A 23,211-nucleotide genomic window follows, 5' to 3' on the forward strand; every position below is an offset into this window, starting at 1 on the left:
GAAGAAACTCTATTATAGTTCACATGAGCAAAAAATAATTTCAGTGATTTAATGAAGAAGTAAATATTAAAGCAAGAGTGTAACTTTTGAGGAAGATATAACATCCTTTGCTGGCGTCACACAAAAAGTTGAACTTACAAGCAATAAAATCCAACTTTGCTTAGTTCAACACGGTCAGGGGTTTTACAGCCTTACTTCATCTGGTTACTAATGTTAGCTAATATTTGCTATAGCTGTGATCACATTAGTCAGTTCACTGAGTTGAATACTCAGTATGACTTGTGGCTTCAATAATTCAGAAAAAGTTACAGTCCCACTTTAAATCTTACAAATGTCCAGATAAGTGTGATTTACAAAGTTAAGAGGAAAAACAATCATTCAGTACTGGATTTTTTTGGTTTATTAAATGGTGAGTGGTTATAGAAAGGCTCCAGGATTTGATTGAGGATCTTTCAGATTTCGGTATCTGTGGGCGAGCCAAACTCCAAAGATCTGAGGGGAAACATAAATAGGCAATTGTCAGTTTTTTGAATTTACAATAAACTTAATCCCAAGGATAGTTGTGGGGTTGTATGAGGTACTTCTTCACAGTCTTCAGAGATGGCGGTCGGCACGCCTCAGGCTTGGAGAAGCAGCAGGAGCACTGGTGTATGAGGCTAAGCAATGTACAGCTGTGGACAGTTTCACCAGCAAAACATATTGTAGCCACCTTTTCTGACTGGAAACCAACATTATATAAGTTAAATATTACTCTCTTCAAAGTACCACACTCCATTTACTTCACTCACACTAATTTTACCTCACAGTTGGGAGGAGTTGGTCTGATCTGTTTGTTTGTGCAATTGTATGACAAACTAACTTTTTAAAACACACAAGACAACAACACAAACAAACTGACAGCAACTCCTGTGTTCTAGTCCTTCAAATTGGTCCTGGTCTCAAGTCCACTTATTGAAGGTCTTGTCTCAGTCTCGGACAAAGACGACTCGGGATTTTATTTCAAGACCACGACTGCAGGGATATCACTCAATTGCGTTTGACCAGATTTGTTTGCCAGCATCATTACTGTGATTGGACGCAAATCTCTGCTTCAAATGCAACCAATCGTGGCTCAGTCCTAATTTGAAATTTTTTGGCACTGTTCGCAGCTGTCACCCCTCCTCGCCCTCCTTCACACACACTCCAACGAAATGAATGTTGCAGACAGGAGAAGACGCTGTGTCTCTCTGGGAAGACATGCCAGACAAATCTTCTGCAATAAAATTTGACTTGAAGTGTTCATCTGCAAAACGGCATCCAAAAGAAAAAGAAAACACAGCAATATGTAAACACTGCAGCTTGCCAAGTAATGTGTTTGCTTGTGATAAACAGTGAAGAGAAAAGGCCAAATAAAGCTATGTAGCTAATGTAGTCAAAATTACATCATGTTATCTTCTGCCAGCTTTACACTACACACCTTGTGGTACTGCTCCTTCACTTGAGTGAGAGAGCTACGGGTGTAACAGCACTTGGTCTCGACCTGAACCCCTTTCCACCACGCATCGCCATTATCTACAAACTACCTGCAAGAGCTGTACGTGTGAACACAAATGACCTCATTTTTTGGATCCTGGGATTAAATATCACTGCCCAGTCGGCACACTGAGGTTAGCTGATCTCCGCATCATCCATATCCATCCGTATCATCCATCTCCCCCTGAATGTTCTGCAGGCGCCACTAGGGGTGGGGGAAATTTCCGATTCTTAGATGCATCGCGATTCGGACGTGGACGAATCTGAATCGATTCACAAACGTCCAAATTTCGATTATTTAAATCTGTTAATTAAAGTGATACAGAAGCTTCTAAATAATGTGGAACTAAGAAGCGCGGTACGCGTCATCGCCGGGACACTTTGGGACGCGCACCTGGAGCGACACGCGCACAGCGGAAAACAAACATGGCCGACCGGCAGCCACCTCGGCATGAGGTCCGAACAGCTCCTTCTAATTTAAAAGCAGCCGTGTGGAAACACTTCGGCTTCTACAACGTCGACGGCGGAAGCGAACTGGACAAGAGCCACGTTATATGTAAGCTGTGTCGAGCTAAAATAAAATACTTTGGCAACACAACAAACATGAGAAGCCGTAACTCGATTCCACCCGACGGAGGAGTCGGGGAGACGGCAGGCTGCTGTTGCTGCGGCTACTAGTGGCTACTGTTGGTACTTTCCAGTTTGCACATATTTCCAATAGTTTAATAAAATATAATCGAAATGAATTCTTATTACAAATGCGCTGTTTTTAAAAATTGCAAGTGACGAATGCTTATTCAGTGAGACAAAAAGAAATGTGTTTGTGAAAAAGTGCATCAATATACATAAAGATGCATCAATAATCGATTTATAATCGAATCGTAGCCCCTGAATCGTAATCGTAATCGAATCGGCAGGTGCCCAAAGATTCCCACCCCTAGGCGCCACCCCTCGCCTAAACCATAGGAAGTATTACGAGCATATATGAACATGTCTCACACAGACAATCTCCTCATGTGTGTTGCATGTATGAAGGAACACAATTGGCCAATGTCCTGACCCGATTATCAGGACATGGTTCAGAGTGCATATGTGAAAACCCTTCAAAGTCTTGGTCTTGTCTCGGTTAAAATCATCTTGACAAAAAAAAATACCATGTTCTGTGAGGTAATAGTTATGTTTTTGTCAAAGGAGTCTGGTTGGTTTGGTGAGAGTATTATTTGGTTTATATACTGGCAGTTTCCAATCAGATAGGGCTGTCTGACAGCAAGCTAAAGCAGTGAAAATATTCTAAATATAGTGGAAACAAACAGATTTGTTAAAGTTCTTAGCGGCTAAAATACAATTTGATGCTGATCCTGCAGACACTTCTTCAAACTGAACACACCACCCACCGTCCACTGTAGATAATACACTTACTATGGATAAAAAAAATAAAAACTGAAATATTCCTTTTATGTCAAAACAAGCACCCATTTCACACCAAATTCCACATTTATAAAACACTGCAGCGACACTTTACTGACCTCTGTGAAACTAAAGAAGAGTCCGATACTGCCCACAAACTGCAGCACGTCACCTGCGTACTGCTGGATAATGCTTGAGCATGTGTCACATTTTTTTGGAGTTTCGTTAACACAACTCTAGAGGAAGAGGAAGTAAGAGAGAAAAGTCAATAACTGCCTGAGACATGATTATGCAAATCAAGGTCACGCTGCTGCTGAGAGGAGGAAACAGACAAGAATATTTCAGATGATTTACTCACAGCAGCACACGAGCCATTGTAGTTGACATAAGAGAAGCCACAACAATTGAGGGTTTTCTCTACGTCCTCTTGAGTCGACTGGGATTTGTTCCATCCAGCCTCCAGCAGTTGGTTCTGTAAATGAAAAACCACACAGCCTGGTTGTATACTGTAGCATGAAAACAAGCAGCAGGAGGAGGTGACCAACATCAATAACTTTGATTTTTGCAAATATATAAATGCATGAAATCTACCCTGTTTGGATGACTGCGCAAATGCACAAGTATTCATGATTTTCTGAGGTAAAATATATGCTGAAGGCTAAAATAACTATTATTGACATGTACGTAGCTCAACTCAGACAAGACTAGAAGAGGGCATTTAGTAGAGTTCAGATTTCCACCAGGCAACAGATGAAGCACCTACTGCAATGCCACCACAACTAGCAACAGAGGTTTTGCAAAGTTTTTTGCATCGCAAAGTATAGTGTAATTTTTTAGTTGTATGCAAAGTTTATAAGAAAATGTTTTCCTTGATCATACAGTCATAAATGGTTTGGTAAACTGTTGTATCCAGTGGTTATGCGTGATTATCTGTGGACAAAACGGACATTCACACATGCTTATGCCTGGCAGAAATAATAAACATACCTGTTGGTCTTTGTTCAGGGCCAGACAAGCACAGGACACAGAAAACTGCACGATGAACACTATGAACAGGATCATCATGTACTGGATCAAGTTTAGGAAGATCTTGAAATCATGGAAACATTCTTAAAGAAGAAAAATGTCAGATCTTAGCATTCAAAAATGAGTTCTGCAGTCTAAATAGTGGGTTGGACCTATAGACGGTATATTAAATAGGTTGAAGCCATACCTGACAACACACACATTTTTCCCAGGTTTGCCTGGTGCCCTCCTGTTTTGTTGTTTCTCCCAGGAAACTCACATAATTTGCATGGCCCTCAAAAAAATTTTTTTAATGAATAATTGTCAAATGGTCCCATAAGTTTTGTATGTTTGACACAGGCCCAGGTTCAAAACTTGAACAATAAACACTAAGTTTAGACAGTTCAGGGATTCACAACAAGAACAAAAGTGACCACAAATCAGCACCCAAAGACAGATGAGTGGGATTTTCAGGAAATAATGTAAAAAACAAAAAGAAATGGATTTAATGATGATCACATCAGGCTGAGGCTATTTTAACAATAATTCTAATGTGCGTCATCTCGTACATGGTCAACATTGTTTAATAATTCATATTACACAACTGCATTTGCACCGCAATGTGGATAAATAGAAAGTTGGAAAAAAAGCTGAGCCCCAGTAACTGGGTGTCTCTTTCATTAAAATGGGTTGAATATGGAATTATAAAAGACCAGGAGAAGTGCTTCAGACAGTATACAGCAGCTGTGGACAGCATGCAGCCTGCAGCAACACAGCATTATAACTGGACAGCAACAAGTAACAACAACATAAGTTGACCAGCTGTTTATAGACCATCAATGTGAAGCTTAACCTGAAAACAAAAGCCCACTGCTCTGAAAATACACACTCTGGAGTTTGAGTTCAGTGACTGCCTGCCAGACTCCATTAACATCTTTCTCAAGTTAACCGTTGGAAACATCTACGCCTTTTAAAAGATTATTAACAATGTTTTATGACTCATACACATAAAGTAACTCATTTGGCAAACATCTGGCATTAATATGAACTCTTAATAAACAGATGTTCTGCACCAGAATGGAAATTCCAAAGGAGAAACTAGAGAAGCCAGTATGTAAACTTGGCATGTTTCCTTAATCTCTGATGGCCTATCATGGTCATTTTATGATTTAGTCCAGTAAATATAACATTTTTCTCCTTTAAATCTCACTGTGTTGCTGCTTCACAAGAACCATTAAATCACAAGCTCAACAGAGGAATAAAATCCCCTGAGAGCTTTGGGTTATTTACTTTTCATTCTGCTTTGGCACACAACAACTACCAGACGGTGCGAGGTGACTCCCTCTGATCATACAAACAAACCCAAGGATACAAAGAACAGCAGGACCTGGTGGTGCTTCATGGCGCCGCACAGACCCACAAAGGCAACCACTAACAGGAACGTGCCCACGCCGATGACCCCCGCCACCACCCTGAAGCTGGAGACCAGGCCGAACCACTTCCCCCAGGCTGCCACTCCGATCAGCAGCAGACTCACCAGCTGAGGAGGAAGTAAACAAAGTTCACGTGAAAACAAGGAAGAACAATGTCGCATTCGAGGACACTGGGACACAAAACTGCGTGCGATGGAAAGCTGAAGCTGTATACCAGCCAGCTGAAGGGGTGTTAGTTTTGGTTAAAAAAAAAAAAAGAAAACAGCACTTTTCACTCTCTGTGCTACATGGATGCTGATCTTTGAGTGAAACGCTGTGAAGAGAAAAGTGTAAAGGAATAGTAAACCATAAATTTCAGTCATTATCTACTCACACTCATGCAGACTGAAGGTCGGGAGAGTCTGCACTGCTGTTTTCCTGTGAAATTCCAGCAGTGTTGTGGACTAAAAAACCTTCAATCGGCATGAGGCTGAGTAGATAATGACTGAATTTTCATTTTTGGGTAAACTATCCGTTTAAGCATGATGTTTTTTTTTTTTTAGATGGCCAGGTTGAGCAAAGTGTATCCATTAATAGGTATTAATTATGGCTGCAACTAACGATTATTTTCATAGTCGATTATTCAGTTGATTATTTTCTCGATCAATTATAAGCCTTTCGCCTATAAAATGTCAGGAAATTGCAAAAAATGTTGATCAGCGTTTTGATGACATCCTCAAATGTTTCATTTTGTTCACAATTATAGAAGATAAGATATTCGCTTTACTGTCAGAGAGGAGTAAAGAAGCCAGAAAATAATCTTCTATTTAAGTCACATTTAAGAAGCTGAAATTAGAGAATTTTTAATATAATCTTTTTAATTATAAGATGACTACACTTTTTTGATCAATTAATTAATCCTGTCACTATCTTGTCAGTTGATGTACATCAGTGAGCTCCATGTTTGGATCTGTTTTTCAAGTCTTTTCTGTGATGATTATTTTAATTATCAGTTAATCTGTTGACCATTTTATCCATTAATCAGTTGTTTTGGCCATAAAACGTCCACAATTCAAAAATTTTCGGTTTACACTCAGGGAGGAGTAATTCGATTATTAAAATAGTTGGCAATTAATTAAAAAAATCTATTATAATCTATGAATCGTTGCAGCACTACATTCAACTTTGCAACTTTTCATATTTGCAAGGAAATTTGCCTCAACAATTAATCGATTATAACTGTTTGACAGCTTGATTCTTTTTCTTCTTCTTCTTTTTTTTTTTTTTTAAACCACCTGTGAGTTGCAAGATTTACTTGCACGACATTTCATTTCACTTGCACGAAATCCTCACTGTGGATCCTTGAGTCTGCTGCAGACAGGAACATAACAAACACACTCATATTAAATAATCACCGGGAAAACAAAATTGTTTGTTGTTCTTGGCACATTCCCCCGAAGTTTCTGCCTCACTGTAATCACTAAAGCTTTATTCTTATCTCTGAGTAAAGCTGCAGACAGCAAAAGCCATTAGCCACCATAAAACTGGGCCTAATCATTAACCAGCAGCACCTGTCTGTCTCTCTCTCTGTCTGTCTGTCTGCCTGTCTCTCTGTCGCACTTCCCCTACATAGAAAATAATTAGAAAATAAAACATTTTCACTTCTATTCGTGTTAAACTAACAAGCATGTTTCTGCAGACAAAAACAGACACACTTGTTCAATTTCAAAAGCAATTATCAGGTTAAATGTCCACATCCTCACTAAAAAAAAGACATTAATTCCTACTTACAACATAAAGTATGTTGAGAGCGCAGAGTGCGTTTTTGGTGCAGATGAATCCGCCGCAAACCATCGCTGCTGCTGCTGCTCGTCGGAACAGACTGTAAAATAAATTATACTGACACTTCTTCCTCTTCTTCTTTTGTCTTTTTGTGTCGGTGCTGAGACTCTGTGGTCGTCTGTGGCTTCTTGTGTGCAGGTGGAAAAAACCCGGGGCAAGTTCAATCTGAAAACGTTTTGTTGGGTTTCCGGGTTGAGTTTCCTGAACTGATCCTGCTCGCTAATTCGTCAGTGACACATGAGTCACTTGTTGTTGTCATGATTACTTTTCTGTTGTCGGACACAAACCAACACACATCATCACTGAGTCACTGTAGGTAAAAGGTTACCAAGTAATAATACATTTTGATCCTTTTTAATGATGATGATAATGTTTAATTGGATGTAGAAGTGAAAACACAAGATATTTAATGATTTCCTAACATCAAAAATAAATATTCAAATTAGTTTGAATGTATTTGTGTTTACTTCACTTTAATTACAGATAGATTTCCAAAGTAAAAGTACAGCCCACGGTCAAATAATTATCCACGTTATGATTATGATCATAGCGCCCTCTTGTGGTCACACATGGACACTACAGATGCTTTATAGGATAAAATAGGATTAGATCAACTTTATTGATCCCACACCGGTATAGCAGCTCAGAAAGAGAACAGGTAGAAAAACGAGTAAGTGACAAATACAGACAATAAAAGTAGATAAAAAATATAAAACAATAATAAAAAATAATAAACTATGCACACAGGCTGTTTACAATTCACTTAAATAGATAGAGATATATGGACAGATGTATGTATAAATCTGTTTAAGTCACATTTTTTTCCAGACATAATTTAACTAGAAATAGGCTGAAAATCAGCATTTTGAGTTTAAGGTGAGAAAAAACAATCTAATATCAGCCATACTCAGATCTTGTAGAAGTACAAGTAACATCATTACGTTATATATCATATTACAAGTTAAAGTCCTGCAAAGAAAATAATTTTGGTTGGGTACAAGTACAGTATTAGTACAAGTATTAATAATAAAATGTAGTTTTATTTATCAAAGTATTAGACTGCAGTGCTTGTAGATAGGTGTACCTAATAAACTGACAACTAGGTGTAAGCTGAAGTTGAGGACTGGATCTATAGAGTTTTAGTTTGGTGTCTGATAAGCAGTGTTACCTACTTTTCTTTTCTTTTTGGTCTCACTTCATCATGCAGTCCCTGACTTCCAGGGACACAAATCACACAGAAACATTTGATTGATTAAAATATATTTTGAGGACAAAACACACATGTTCACTTCTTTGCTTCATGTCAGGAAGTTGTGATGATCATCAAACATCTGTATGTTTGACCTTCCAGCCTCTAGAAAGTGCATGACGCTAAATTTGATGCAAATGATTCTGCTGCAGGACATGACGAAATAAGATCTAGTCTTGTAAAGAAGGTAGTTTTGTCTGTTGTTGAGCCCCTCACCCAAGTTTATCCCTAAAAAAATGTTCTATCAAGTGACCTTAAATTAGTCAAAAAACATTCAGCTATTCAGCATTATTCCATATCTGTTTTACCCGGTGCCCAGAAACCATTATATTCAAGAATTAAAAAAACATTTAGATGATCGCAACATACTGTGCAGCCATCAATGTGGTTTTTGGACAAAAACATTTCAACAGAAATTACCCTCTGCAGCTTTAGACAATAAAAAGAATATAGTCTTTTCTAGTCTTTTCAAAAGCCTTTCACACTGTCGATCACAACATTATTATTAAATTACAAAAATATAGTTTTCACGATACTTGATTGATTATTTAAAGGATCAATCTCTAAACAGCTTCTGATGAACAAACTCTCTCTCATTTTCTAATATTCTGTAACAAAAATACAAATACAAAAATAAAATACAAAAGAAAAAGCCAAATTATTCATAGACAATATTGAAATAACTTTGTATTAAATTCCTAGTCATAGTTAATGAAAAACTAATGTGGAAATGTCATATTGAATTTATCTGTAAAAAGACTATGAAGTCAATTGGAAATCTGAGTAGTTTGTTCATTGATAAATCAGTCCTGTATTTTAACTTTTTAGTTTATGTATTGTAACAATGTGTGGGCCGCTACATGTCCCACTTTTCTCCGTAAGATTTTGCCGGTCCAAAAGAAATCCTTGACAATGATGATTTTTGCTAAAAGATCTGATTCATCTGCTTTTCTTTTCAGAAAACGCAAACTGCTATCAATTTTTAATGTGAACATGTACCAGGTTTGTGTGTGTTCATGTATAAATACGTACACCTAACTCATGAATTGAAAGTTTTCCTCAGACATTTACTCAATTTATACAAGACACTCAAAGGACTTTTATCTTCCATACTGTCAGACTTCCCTGAATTAATACATGTTGAAATACACAGGAGAATCTCTTTGGAATAATCTGCCTGTATCACTACAATCAACATCTGCATGGTCATTGTTCAAAAAGCATCTGAAAAAATCTCTAATGATCAAAGATTTGTTGTTGAAATTTTTGGATCTCATTGTCATGCACTGCAACTTGTATACATTCACTTCTGCAAATCAGTTTTATATTATTACTTAACTTTCTTGACACTTTGAAGTACAGTATGTTCAGCCTCTCCTGCGCAATATTCAGACCTTTTACTGTCTTTTAAAAACTGAACTAAACATCGTGTGTTTTCTGTAACATTTTGCTCAAAGTCATTGCTCAAGTTTTCAACATGTAACAGCAGTCTTGCACTTCACACATAAAGTATGTCGAAACACAAACATGCGTTGCAAAAAACAGTCACGCTGGGCCGGAAACTCTAAAACCACCTACTTGTCAGTCACTGTCCAAAAAAGAAGAACTGTGTGCTATGAAAAGATTCACAGTTGGTTTCTGTGTCTGACATCAAAATAAATTGCACATAAATTAACCTGCGAGTCGATGCCTGTGGTGGTTTGAGGTCATACTGTCTGTGATAAACCAAATAATGGAGGAAGAACTGAACTACGTTACAGCGGTTTTCAAGACTAATGATATTTCTGCACAGGGTGAGTCAAGGGTTCAGTATTTTTGGAGGACAGTTGTTTTTAGTTGTACAAAAGAAAACTAACAGAGCTTTTGACAGCGGTGGAAAGGAGCAAAGTACTTTACCTCTACTGAAGTACAGACTTGTATTTTATTTTCTCTTCTACTATAAACACTGTTTTCCACTCAGCTACATTTAAGAGGGGAATATTTTGCTTTTTTCAACATTTATTTGATAAATATAGTTTTCAGAGCACTATTTTAGCCTACATACAGAACATTAAATGATCCACTGTACATAAAACTAACTAGTTTAAATTAGTCACAACACTGAAGTGCTGCCTATAATACATCAGCAATAATAGCAAGCTGAGCTAATGAGTACTTTTGATACTTTTGATACTTTGTTTACTGATAATACTTTGGCTTGAGTAATATGAGGAGTATTTTGAATGCAGAACTTTTACTTGTAATGGAGTATTTTTTACTACGTTCAGCAGTTTGCTACACACACCACACTGAATCTGTTATCTGGGTAAAAATACAGAACTTGTGTGAAAGAAAGAATTCCACTGAATTAAACGTCAAGTTTATTTTAATTTTTTTCATTATTTTGGCTTAAAGGTGTTTTTTTTTTGCAGACAAAGTCATTATTTGACAGACTAATTCATTAATTTGGCACACTAAGTCATTGCTTAGAGACACTTTCTCACTGTTTTGACATAGTAAGTCATAGTAAGTTGCTATTTTGGCATACTAACTGGAAATTTTAGGATCTCGATAAAACTAAAATACTGTAAAGCTCTGTGTTTGTCAGTGTTTGGCCTGGCAAAATGAATCTGCAAAGAAAAAGTGCACAATACACCACCTTTAACAATTAGTCTGCCTTTTTGTTTCATGTTTAAAATGTCCATAGACAATTACATTTCAGGGTAGCTATAGCCTTCACAGCAAACATTTATTCAGTATTTTACTGTCAGTAAATCAGAACAGTGGTTTGTTTCTTGAAATGCCAGTGGTCGATTACAGAAATACCACACCAGGAAGTTTTTACAGTAAAGAAACAAAATATTTAATTTTATTTAATGTATTTCTCTTTCTGCAGAGAAACCAAACGACTTGGATGTAATCTATGAGGAGGTGAAGACTGAGGATCCCGTCTTACCAGGTTAACTGTGGTTTAACGTGATAGAAACCATAAAATAAATGATGATAAATAATAATGATTTGCTATAAATTAATAGGATAAATCGACTGTTGTTTTGTTCTTGGTAGAAAATAAAAAGAAAGCTCCACTGTGTAGTCTGACTCATCTGGTGGCAGCAGCTTTTTTGTTGATTATCTGTATCGTCTTGGTGTCAATCATCATCGTCCTCGCCATCCGCTGTAAGTCCATTGACCTTTTTTCAAGGCAGAGCAAAAATAAAAACTGAGCGCAACAGTAACATTTTCCTCGCTGACTGCAGTCAACAGAGTCGTGGCAGAGCAGCACACAGAGCGAGAACACAATCTGCAGCTGCGGACACAAAAGACCAACTTAGAGAGACAAAGAGAAGAACTGATCAGACAGAAAGATGGACTCAGCTGGACCCTTGGAGTCATCATGGAATATGAGAGGTTCCCAGTAAATACCTTCTGCCCACAGAAAGGTAAAAACCTGCTTTATATAAGCTCCTGTAGGTCTGCTGAATCACTTCCCTTTGAGCTCCCTAACTGTGAATGCAGTTATCTCACTTAACTTTTAGGGAATTTTGAATTTTATTTACTTTCTGCATAATTTTACATTACATTATTTTATGTCATGACTCATGTCTTTGAGATGAATTATCTAAGGACAAAAGAAAAAGTCCTTATCAAAAATATATATATATTCTTTGATTTTATAATATTTTATATGTAATAGATGACTTTGTTGTGTCTGCCTCGTTCCACAGTGTGTAAACCTTGTCTGGACGGCTGGGAGCTGTTTCAGTCCAGCTGTTACCTGTTCAGTGAATCTGAATATCGGTCTGGTTGGAGGACATGGGAGGAAAGCAGTGAAAAATGCAGAACCATGACGGCAGATCTGGTGGTGATTGACAGCCAGGAGGAACAGGCGAGACTTGTTTGATTAAATTTAGTGTGAATGCATGAAATGGACAGTAATTAAGACGAGATCTGTGTCTGAATATTAAATATTCAGTGTTAATCCTTCCGTAATAACTGTCTAAATGAAATATTTGCATTGTACCATGTAGCACAAACACATATTTGATCAAAAACAGGTGCAAACCTATAAACCCTACCTAAACGTCACAGCTTAAAGGGACAGTTTGGTTCATTTGAGGTGGGGTTGCATCATCGATCGTAAGTGTATTTCTAACAGTAGATGGTGGTCAACACGTCCCGAGTGTGGAGAAGCAAAGAGGAGCACCAGCACAGAAGCTGAACAACATCCTGCTGTGGACAGGGTCAGCAACAAAACGTCAAAGGTGTCAAAAGTACTCACCTTCTTTACTCAAGTAGAAGTACAGATACTCAAGTGAAAGTGAAAAAGTACAGGCTGTGAAATGTACTCAGGGTATAAAAGTAAGAAGTGGCCCTCTTTGTCTGCTACGCTTTGTTTAGTCTTTTATGTCATTTTTTCTTCTTCTTCTTTTTTGTCTTTATGTTGTTTTCATCTTTTTTTGTCTTGTCTTTATTTGTCTTGTTACATCTTTTTTGTCTCTCCAATTGTTTTTGTCTTGTTGCATCTTTTTTGTCTCTTATTTTGTTTTCATCTTGTTACGTCTTTTTTGTCTTTGTTATATATTTTTCGTATGTTACTTCTTATTTTACATTGCTTTGTTCTATTTTGTTACATCATGTTAAGTCTTTGTTGGCTTGTTACATCTTTTTTTTTTACCTATGTTTTATGCGTCTTGTTAGGTTTTTTTGTGTTGTTACCTTTTTTTTTATTATTGTTATGTACATTTTGCTGCTGACCCTGTCCACAACAGTACATTGCTTAGCTTCCATGCTGGTGCCCCTCCCCGCTTCTCCAAATTGGAGGTGACCACCATCTTCTGACTATGGATAAGGACCTCATATAGACTTCAACTAATCCAAACTATTTTGTTAAATATTTTTATATCTGAAATACATTTTAAATGTTCCTATTCACTGCATCTGTCTCTCCATGTGTATTTTTCACCTTTTGAAGCACATTATATTACGTAAATCATTAAATCAGTATTACTGTTATAATATAGGAAAGACAAATTTATTTATTTATTTATTTTTGCTTAATTAACACTTGTATCATTAATAAAGGAATTCATCAATAATCACACAAAAGCCTACAATGACGAAAACCACGGCTACTGGATCGGCTTGATCAAGAAGAATGATATGAAGACATGGATGTGGGTAGATGGAAGTAATTACACTGTGACGTGAGTATAAACACACACACACACACACACACACACACGCACGCACGCACAATCTCTCAAAAGTTGCCGCAGTGAATCATGACCACAGTAATTTAGACACATTATTTTAGTATTACTCTGATAAACCAGAAGAAGACTGGCAGCCTCCTTCTTCATGTACTTCATGCACTTTGTGTCACTGGGTTGTACAGAAATCTGACAGAAGCAAAATTCTTCCACTTTCTTAAAAGGAAAATTCACCACTTTTTTGTACTTCTGCATGAGAGCTGTGCCAGTATAGTGCTGTCATATACCAGGTTTATAGCTATTATTGTTTTGGCCAAAACACAGTTTTAGGTGACAACAAAAACTTAATGTAGTGTGCCCCTGGCAGACTGGGAATTTTACGGTGAAACAGTCTGTAGTTCTTCCTGGGTCAGGTGACATCACTGTGACATCACTGGATGCAGGAAGAACAGTGGATTTTGCAATAGGAGAACTTTTCTTGGTCAATATAGGAGCACTGAGAAATGTATTCCTGCAACTGACAACAACATTTACCACTGTAACACTTAAATACTGACAGGATATCCACATGAAAAATGTCCCTTTAACGTGGCAGATACCGAACACTTATTCTGGGACAACTGGGACAGTTTTAGTTTTATCCTTCAATTATGCAGGGAAAATCTTGGCCATTGAACCTTGTAATGGGTGAACCTACTGGCAATTAAATTATTTATTTAATGTAGACTTCAACTCTATCAGATAGAAGTTCTGTTGACAAAATGTGACATGTTTTTCATTTCACAGCAGCGTCATAGTAAGAAACAATTTTATTTTTTAAATATGCAGAGAGTTTGCTTACTGCTAATCAAAATATACATTTTAAAGCCATATTTCTCACTCAGTTTCGATTTAGAAAGGCTACAGAGTTGACATCTTATATTTGAGACCAATGTGATAATAATATTATTTTACAAATTTGTTGAATAATAGAAAGTTAAACAGTACTCGAGCAGTATTCTTGCAGTTTTTGAAACAAGAAGTGAGACAGGGGTCCTGAAGGTATAGCTAGTCCTTTTTATGCCTGATTAAATCATGACAGAATTTGATAGAAATCTCGGACACAACTTTAAAGGGCCAACAATTTCACTAAAAAAAAATATAGTGGTACATTTTATTCTTATGTTATTAGTATATATTGTCAGTTTTTAGATTTTGAAGGCTTTTAACATATTTTTATTGTTGGGACAGAGCAAAACAAAACATCTTCTAACTTACAAATGTTCCATATATATATATATATATATATATATATACATATATATATACATATATATTTTACACAGAGCCGTAGCTTCCGGTGTTTGTGCAAGGCTACTACTAGCTGATAAATGATGTAATATCAATCCTCTCATATGACTTGCTTAGACTGAATATTTCCTGAAATGTTGATTAAAACACAGATTTATGTATGTGTGTTTTTCCTCTCTAGGTACTGGCAGACACGAGAACCTGGCTACACAGAATCGTGTGCTCTAAGTCTGCCACGTGCAGATCCTCTGGCCAACTGGCGCAAAGCGGGCTGCAGCATGAAGAACCGCTGGATCTGTGAAACAAGAGCCTTGATCAAAGACTCAGCTGTCTTATCCAAATTTAACATTTAAGAAATCTATCTATCTATCCTGTTTTTTGTTTTTTTTGGTCAGTTATTTAAAGCTTAAGATGTTAGCACATTTTCTTTTCATGTCTGTTTCTAATTTATTGCAGGTTTCCATTTCTACAAATGTTGCAAAGTAGTTTCTCCTTTGAGTTACAGCAGGTTTGAAAACTACTGTATGTCAAAGAGATAAGAACATATACTGAATAAAAATGTTATAATATTTTTATATTCTTTGCTTTATACACTCATTGGCCACTTAATTAGGTACACATATATAATCTAATGCAATCCAATACAAAAGCTCTGCCATAAATTCTACAAGGCAAATAACATTCGGGGTCACAGAGGTGTTAATTCAAGTATATGTTTTAGCACGTTTGAGGTCGTTGTCTGACAGAGTCTCAGTCTCAACTTGTTGCATACTGACGTTTTGTCACCACCTCTTGGAAACTCATACAAACATAGACAGTGTCCATTAATGGCTGAAAGAAATGCACCAGGCTTTCAGGTGACTTGAATGTAAGACCGTCCGTGGTCGTACGATTCGTAGTATAACGAGTGAGAAACTCCACATCTCGAGGAGGTGGTGGATGGATGGCTCAAACAAACATAAGACTTTTACCTAGGAGACTGGGGTTTGTGTCCAGTGTGAAACTCAACACATTATTAAAAGTTGTACATTATGGTGTCATAGCAAAGTTGACCTTTGACCTTATAAATTTGAGATTTGACATATAAAATGTCCTCCTCATTTTCTCCTATTTGACATTTGTGTGTAATTTTATCACAATTAAAGTATGAATTCTTGAATTACATCCAAAAACATGTTTTGTGATGTGAGATGATGTGAGGTCATCGGGACGGTGACCTTTAACTTTTGACCACCTAAATCTGGTCAGTTTATCCTTGAGTCCGAGTCGACATTTATATCAAATCTGAAGAAATTCCCTCAAGGCATTTCTGAAATATTGTGTTCACAAGAACGGTACAAATGGACGGACATCCGAAAACATAATTCCTCTGGTTGATGTCACAGATTTAGAGGCATAAAAATATAGAATCTTGCCAGCCTCACCCCTCAAAAGGACGGCAACAGATACTAATTCAGCATTAATCTTATCAGTGATGATGATGATGATGAAGACAATACACCTGTGTCGTCACAATGACTCTTCACCAGACTGAGTGTGTCACAACTAGACTGACCATCAATGAGGAAATACATTTGTGAGCTAACCCACAGAAATAGACGGGTTAACCTCTTGTCAGCTTCTTCTGTTGCAAAATTGTGCACATTTGTTTGTTACAGAAGCAGGTGAGGTTATGAGCACAGAGGACAGATGTCTTGTATAATCAATTGAGGCTGTCTGGTAAAACCCCATCATATGCAAAACTCAGAAGCCGCAAACACTAAAGAGTTGAGGGGAAGAGGAACCTCTTGTTTGTTCTTCATAAACTTGGTCTGTGGAATTATACACCATTCAAGCATCAGGACCGGTCTTTGTTAAATCCTGCGCTCATTCTCTGCACTGAAGGACTTTTAAGGATGGAGGAAGACATCAATTATTCTACAATGGTTTTTAAAACTGGTGGTCCACCTCCAAAAGGTAGGTGTCTCCTGCTTTTTTTTTTTTAATTAAGCATATTTTTTAAACTAAAACTTTTCAGTGGAACTGAAGTGTAGTTTCCAGTACATGTTCTGTCAGTTGACAAAATTACACACAAGGTTCTGCAACTTAAACTCCACTCAAGACAAGAACAAACCTGCTGCCATTTTGTGGTGATAAACTAATCTGAGAATAGAAAGTTATCTTGAATCAGAAATCATTTTAAATACTGTAGTATTCACTCATGGTTCCACACGTTAGCTACTGTGTGACCGTATCAGGAACCACATACAAAACTAAAACAAATCCAGTTTTCACGCTACAGAAGAGAGCTGTGGAATTATAACTAGATCAAATTACTATGAAGCAATTAATGTACTATTCACTAAATTAAATGCATTAAGATTCTGTGATCTAGATGATTTTTAAAATGCTCAGGTAACAAAGCACAAAAATAAATCTGCTTCCAAAATGTATTCAGAGGCTGTTTGAACTTAAGAGCCAGTATGAGTTCAGGGGAACAGATTTAATGCCACACGTATATAACTGAAAGCTCTAAAATATCAGTATGATCAACACTTTACTGAAAAACCCGTTGTCTGTGATCTGACTCGTGTCTTTTGCCCCCTGGTGGATTATCAGTCCCACGGCTGCCTTCAGTATGGTGTTGGCAGAAGAAAATCTTTGCTAATTTTTCAGTGAAAATAAGTTAAATCACTAATATTTCAATACAAATACTATATCGAAACAACTTAATATTACTTCATATATTTTTACTGCATTTTATAGTAAAATCCTGTTGAAAAAGTTTGTATGAAGCACAACAATAAACTATTTAAAGCATAAAATGTCATCTTAAATAATAAATGTAATAATAATAAAGTAATTAATAAATTTAGTTTTAATAGGGAGTTTTTCTTATATGTATGTATGTCTTATATGTTTCTAAAATCAAAACTGAGGTCAATGAATCTTTTCATAAATGCCAGATGGATCAAATATGATACAATACATAATAAAAAAAAAAGTTTTAAAATAAGATGGCAAACCAGAATAAAAATGAGGTATGAACATTTTTGTGTATGAAATGCAGCCTATATGAAATGTCTGGAACCTTGTTTAAGTCTCTGTTTTGTTTGTCTTTTGTTTTGTTTTTCGTGGCTTCAACCCAGGAGTGAAAGTGCTGCCTTCAGCCTACACCCTTTCTGTCAATTTAGTGACTTTTGTTATTTATTTATCTTTCTGTGAAAGTATTACCTGGAACAGAAAAAAACAACTAGCAGTAAGAAATAAAATATTTAGGCAGCCTCTTAAATGCTTCATGTCTTGCCTGTCATTTACTATCAGTGAATGCAACATGTGGATGAGGTTAATGGAAAGTCACGTAAATGATTACCATGTCATGTTCCTTTCTGGTCCAACATGAAGTACTCTACATCAGACTGATTCCCTCATGATATCACTTCACTGTGACATTGTGAGGAATCATCAAAATTAATGTTATTGTTTTTTGTCATTTCCCCACTGTCACACAGAGAAAAAAGAGGACCCAACGGTTTATTCTGAAATTAAACCTAAAGGGCCTGCTAGTTCTGCTGCACCAGGTAAGTTATTATTAGAAAATCTGTCCTGGATCTTATTTGAATTTCATCTGTTTAGCTGCTCTACAACATTATAAACAGCAAAATATGTTTTACTTATGGGAAAAAGTTCAAATTCACATCATACAGCTGCTATTTTTATGAGTAGATTTTTAGCAGTAGGGCCAGACTAGGCCTATTATTGTTCTTTTTTATGTTTTTTTTTAAATTTGGCATGAGGGATCCACATTTTCTTCTCTGTATGCACAAAGACTGAAACACTCTCTTGATGTGCCCTTTATGTACGTATGTATGTGCCCTGTGTCGACATGGTGCAAATATTTTTTAATACATGTCTGATATCTTTCTTATAGTTTTCTCTTGTGTTGTTTTTCACAAAACTGAGTAGAAAGTTTTTTAAAAAGGCTACGTCAAAATATTTCAAGGGACATCAAAGATGGGTTCCCTGTTCTCTATCTTGTAAGGGGTCCTTGGCTGAGAAGAAATGGAGAATCTCTGTCCTAAAGCTTTGAATAACAATCAGTAATTTTCATTAATATGTCCTGTGATTATAGAAGTTATTATAGCAGTATACCATAATGTGTATTGATTACAATGAATATAATTTCTTGTGGTGTCACTAAAATCTGTTCACTGGTTCATTTCAGTCATCTAATCCTGTAGAAAAAGAGAAAAAACTTAACATATAGTGTATTACAGTCAATTCCCCATGCAGCCATAATAACATTATATCGCAATAATGACCTGAATATGAGTTTTGTCATTAGCAGCAGACGGTGGAGCAGCTGCACCCCCTCACTTTCGTGTGCTGGCTGTGTTTTTGGGGATACTCTGCGTCGTCCTGGTGGCGAGCATCAGTACCATCATCTACAGTGAGTTTCACGTCAACATTCTGAGTACATTTTAATGAATCATTTTAGCAGCTTCCTTCACATTTAGACCAGCTGAGTCAATCTGGGATGTCTTTTACCAACAGAATAAAAATATATGTTTTCAACTTCACAGTAAGGATCACAAAGACCATTAATACATGGTTAACGGTGGTTAAGTAATGCTTATTAAGCATTAATATATGGTTGATTAGGGCTAAGTAATGCTTATTCAAAATCCTTATGCATTTAAAAGATGTTACTTAAGGGATACATGTTTCCAACTTTACAATAAGTGTCACAAAAGGCCTTAATACAGGGGTAATTATGGTTAAGTTATGCTTATTCAGCATTAATATAATGTTGACAGCAATGTTAATGAAGGTGAGGCAGAAATCAGTCTGAAAAAGGTCGAGAGTAAAGCCTCTGAGTTTATGTAAGATAATTATGTGATAATACTAACTGACCGACCGATGTGTGTGACGTGTCTCCCTCTCTTTCTCACTACAGTCAGTGTGGTGATGAACAAACAGAAAGCGAACCTCAGAGACCTCACAGCAGAAAATGAGAAGCTGGTCACAGAAAGGGGAATCTTAGCGCAACAGACAGAGGAACTGACCAGAGTCACAGACAATCTCAACTGGACGCTGGGAGTGATCCTGAAATTTAACACCTTTCCAGTAAACAAGTTCTGCCCAGAGAGAAGTACGTGCTTCTTGTTATGTAGTGCACTGGACCAATGCCAAATTCTTAACCTACAAACATGACACTATAAATTGATGAATTTGATTTTTAAAAAGTGCATGGAAGTGATTAAAGGTACAGTGCTGCTGCATGTATGTTAACCTGCCTGTATGAGTCCAGCTATACAGTGGACTAAACACACTAACCCTGAAGACAGTAGCTGTCCTTTGAAGTATTTCCTCTTTTTTGCGCTGCGCTCCAATTCTTAGTTTTCAGTTACATGAAAATTATGAATAACAGCCGTTTCCAGTCCTCAGATATATGCAGGACTTGTCTATGTTATTAAGAAAACCAAATTTTTGAGATGATTAAAAGATGTCGCTATAAATGGATAACATTAAGTAACTAGCCAGCTAACAACTGACGTAGATTAGCTGGCTAGTTTCTTAGCATTTTGCGAACATTACCTAACTTAAGATGTGACTAGATTTGCAACTGTTAGTAGATTATTGATAGTTAATTAAATTAATTGCCAGCTATTTTGATAATTGATTTATCATTTTGAGTATTTTTATTATGTGTTTTGGACGAAACAAGACATCAGCTTGGGTTTTGGAAAACAGTGATCAACACTTTTCAACATTTTCTGACATTTAATGGACGGTTTGCACACTGATTTGAGGAAACTTGCCGTTCAATCTGGAAGACGTAGCAAAATGGCGCACACTGTTTTCAGATTGAACGTGCCTCCGATGTGCGACTCGGTAAGCCTGCCACCTAGCCTGACAGCCATGCAGGACAGCCAGTAGGGAGACAGTGTGCTGTGACATTAGTCTGATGGATGATCACCATCCATCTTTGCTCAGCCTCAAAAATAGACTTGTTTTATGATGGCAATGACAGAATATTTTATTTATGTTTAAATATAACTGTATACTAGGTGAAGAAAAAGCTGTTGTGTTACTGGAATCTTCAACATTTCTTTAATCTGTGTCTATTTGTGTCTTTTGTGGCACAGTCAGCCCAAGAACACGTGTCCACAACAGATTCTAATCTTGTTTTTTATGTTTCTTTAATGCAGACTGCCAGCCGTGCATGAAAAACTGGATTCTGTTCCAGGAAAAGTGCTACTTCTTTAGCGAAAATTCTTGGAAGTCATGGGGAGAGAGCCGAAAGGACTGTCAAACCAAAGCTGCAGATCTGGTTGTTATCAATAGTCTACAGGAACAGGTGAGCTCCAACACCATCAAGACAGATGTTTTTAATATCTGATCAGAATCGGTTTATGGACCTATAAGAGTGATGATTTTGATGATCCGACTTACAGGAATTCATCAGTAATCACACCGACTACTACTATGACAGTTTCCATGGATACTGGTTGGGATTATATGAAACTGGTGACAAAGACTGGTCTTGGGTTGATGGACGTAATGACACTCTAAGGTAAGAAAGCCTCATGAACATCTGGCAGGTCTCACTTGACAAAAACAAGATGAACCCAGTTTTGCAACAAGCCTGTTTTCATAAACTTGGAATATATGAGAAGCTGTTCAGAAACATGATATGTGTAGCAGGGCAGTGAACTTCCTACAACCCACAGCCAACCTAAAAGAACAATCTGACCAACACAATCTGCAATCTCAAATACACTGACTGGCCAAAAAACACACACTCGAATATTTAATTGGACCGTCTTTAGCTTTGATTACAGCATGCATTCGCCACGGCATCATTTTGATAAGCTTATGCAATGTCACAACATTTATTTCCATCCAGAGTTGCATGTCGGACCGCCGTGTAAAGTCTTCTCCAGCACCTCCCAAAGATTCCCAATGGGGTTAAGGTCTGGACTGTTTTGGCCAATCCATGTATGAAAATGATGTCTCATGCTCCTTGAACCACAGTCCAATCCAATCCCTCGCAAACTGAAGCTTTTAATTTCTATTAGCCTCACAGATGTTTAGTCACAATCCCTGGAGTTTTCTTCACATTGTTCGTGTGGAAATAATCTTACTTTCATTATTAGACATGCCACAAGTTCTACTGTTGATTTTTTTACAGTGTGGTTTCAAATAAATAAGTTACTGTCCTACCTGGATAAATTACAATTTTCATAAACATCATGTAATTTTTATATATTTTATCCTCAGTACATTTGTGTCCAATCTGCTTTTTTCATTTGCCACTTTATTTATTCTGTTTTATTTGTTGAATTAGCAGCAGTAGAGGTTTCATTAAGGCTACTGATACTCATGTTCTGTGACTGAAGGTACTGGATCGAGGGCGGACATGGTGCCCATGGTTCATATGCACTGATGATACCTGGGACGAATGCTACAGCCAGCTGGGACCAAGCAGAACATGACATGCTAAACAAATTTATCTGTGAGAGTGATGTTCTCATCAGGTCTAATTAGTTTGCACTTGTGTTTCTTATGATGATTCAAAATCTTAAGTGGATTTATGCAATATCTACATCAGGTTGTGTTGTTTCATGTAGTCTACTCAGGTGAAGAAGTTTCTAGTGTGTACTGTACAAATTGTTTAATAAGCAGCATGAAATAGCAAATATCCATCCCAGTTTTTCAGTCTGAGGTGTCTAAAACCCAAAGATATTCAGTTTAAACTACAAAGAAAAGCAAGAAATCTATATTTGAGAGGCTGAAACCAGAATTTTCCAAGTTTACATGAAAAATTACTAAAACAAAATTAAAATAAAACTTTAATTATAACAGTTTTGTTTTTCTGTGAACATTTGGAGCTGTGTCAATAGCATATTTGTGCTACATAAAGATTATTTGAATTTATTTCCCAGAATTAATATGCTTTATAGATATAAATAAGTATTTATTTTGTGTCATGAAGACTGTTATTATATGCAAAATATTTAAGTATGTACACATCTTTGTTCACTCGGATCCATCAGTGTAAAACTCACGTGCTGTTATTTAATGTGGTAACAGTATGTTACGTAACAGTGCATGCATTCAAGACGTCAGCTGAGTCATGTCCGTTGTAATCCACTGACACTGACACAAGCTGTTCAAACTTTTTTCCCCTTCCTGTTCTTGATTTCTCCATTTCAGGTTTTACAAAGTTAAAAAAAAAAAAAGTTCAGAAAATTTGGATATTTGGAGAAGAAGAAAAGAACAAAGATAAGAAAATGTTCTGAGGTTATCATCTATATTTTAA

At 36.7% G+C, this 23,211-nt stretch overlaps 3 protein-coding genes across 5 annotated transcripts; 2 read left to right on the forward strand and 1 right to left on the reverse strand.

Moving 5' to 3' along the window:
- Positions 1-37: 37 nt before the first annotated feature.
- On the reverse strand, positions 38-7,325 carry tspan13a (tetraspanin 13a). The gene is made up of 6 exons (XM_084726940.1): positions 7,128-7,325; positions 5,297-5,464; positions 3,907-3,987; positions 3,278-3,391; positions 3,039-3,155; positions 38-492 (listed from the first exon to the last, which is right to left on the reverse strand). Exons 1-6 carry the CDS (start codon positions 7,188-7,190, stop codon positions 418-420), a joined length of 618 nt encoding a protein of 205 aa, XP_084583066.1. The 5' UTR covers positions 7,191-7,325; the 3' UTR covers positions 38-417.
- A 1,956-nt stretch (positions 7,326-9,281) lies between these two features.
- Positions 9,282-15,630, forward strand: LOC146321684 (C-type lectin domain family 4 member A-like). 2 transcript variants are annotated; one of them, XM_084725722.1, is made up of 7 exons: positions 9,282-10,220; positions 11,303-11,365; positions 11,473-11,583; positions 11,664-11,846; positions 12,132-12,292; positions 13,489-13,610; positions 15,088-15,630. In XM_084725722.1, exons 1-7 carry the CDS (start codon positions 10,160-10,162, stop codon positions 15,257-15,259), a joined length of 873 nt encoding a protein of 290 aa, XP_084581848.1. In that variant the 5' UTR covers positions 9,282-10,159; the 3' UTR covers positions 15,260-15,630. The 2 variants fall into 2 exon arrangements, with proteins under 2 accessions (XP_084581848.1, XP_084581847.1); XM_084725721.1 differs by lacking the exon at positions 11,473-11,583 and having other exon boundaries at positions 9,797-10,220; positions 15,088-15,626.
- A 1,048-nt stretch (positions 15,631-16,678) lies between these two features.
- On the forward strand, positions 16,679-22,611 carry LOC146321685 (C-type lectin domain family 12 member B-like). Of its 2 annotated transcripts, none has more exons than XM_084725723.1 (7): positions 16,679-16,862; positions 18,398-18,466; positions 19,231-19,335; positions 19,843-20,037; positions 21,098-21,246; positions 21,344-21,462; positions 22,289-22,611. In XM_084725723.1, the coding sequence occupies exons 1-7, from the start codon at positions 16,802-16,804 to the stop codon at positions 22,434-22,436; spliced, it is 846 nt and encodes a 281-aa protein (XP_084581849.1). In that variant the 5' UTR covers positions 16,679-16,801; the 3' UTR covers positions 22,437-22,611. The 2 variants fall into 2 exon arrangements, with proteins under 2 accessions (XP_084581849.1, XP_084581850.1); XM_084725724.1 differs by having other exon boundaries at positions 19,234-19,335.
- The last annotated feature ends 600 nt before the right edge of the window (positions 22,612-23,211 follow it).

The sequence above is a fragment of the Lutjanus erythropterus genome, chromosome 9, assembly GCF_056507025.1.
Source record: "Lutjanus erythropterus isolate fLutEry1 chromosome 9, fLutEry1.hap2, whole genome shotgun sequence".
NCBI classification, from domain to species: domain Eukaryota; kingdom Metazoa; phylum Chordata; class Actinopteri; order Lutjaniformes; family Lutjanidae; genus Lutjanus; species Lutjanus erythropterus.

Excerpts from the sequence above, each read along its gene's own strand:
- tspan13a (XM_084726940.1), bottom strand. The coding sequence starts at position 7,190 with ATGGTTTGCGGCGGATTCATCTGCACCAAAAACGCACTCTGCGCTCTC. Across the intron at positions 5,465-7,127 it reads CTCTCAACATACTTTATGTT|CTGGTGAGTCTGCTGCTGAT; the intron begins GTAAGTAGGAAT and ends CTTCCTCCTCAG. Across the intron at positions 3,156-3,277 it reads ACAATGGCTCGTGTGCTGCT|AGTTGTGTTAACGAAACTCC; the intron begins GTGAGTAAATCA and ends CTCTTCCTCTAG.
- LOC146321684 (XM_084725722.1), top strand. The coding sequence starts at position 10,160 with ATGGAGGAAGAACTGAACTACGTTACAGCGGTTTTCAAGACTAATGAT. Across the intron at positions 11,847-12,131 it reads TACCTTCTGCCCACAGAAAG|TGTGTAAACCTTGTCTGGAC; the intron begins GTAAAAACCTGC and ends CTCGTTCCACAG. Across the intron at positions 12,293-13,488 it reads TTGACAGCCAGGAGGAACAG|GAATTCATCAATAATCACAC; the intron begins GCGAGACTTGTT and ends TCATTAATAAAG.
- LOC146321685 (XM_084725723.1), top strand. The coding sequence starts at position 16,802 with ATGGAGGAAGACATCAATTATTCTACAATGGTTTTTAAAACTGGTGGT. Across the intron at positions 20,038-21,097 it reads CAAGTTCTGCCCAGAGAGAA|ACTGCCAGCCGTGCATGAAA; the intron begins GTACGTGCTTCT and ends TCTTTAATGCAG. Across the intron at positions 21,247-21,343 it reads TCAATAGTCTACAGGAACAG|GAATTCATCAGTAATCACAC; the intron begins GTGAGCTCCAAC and ends TCCGACTTACAG.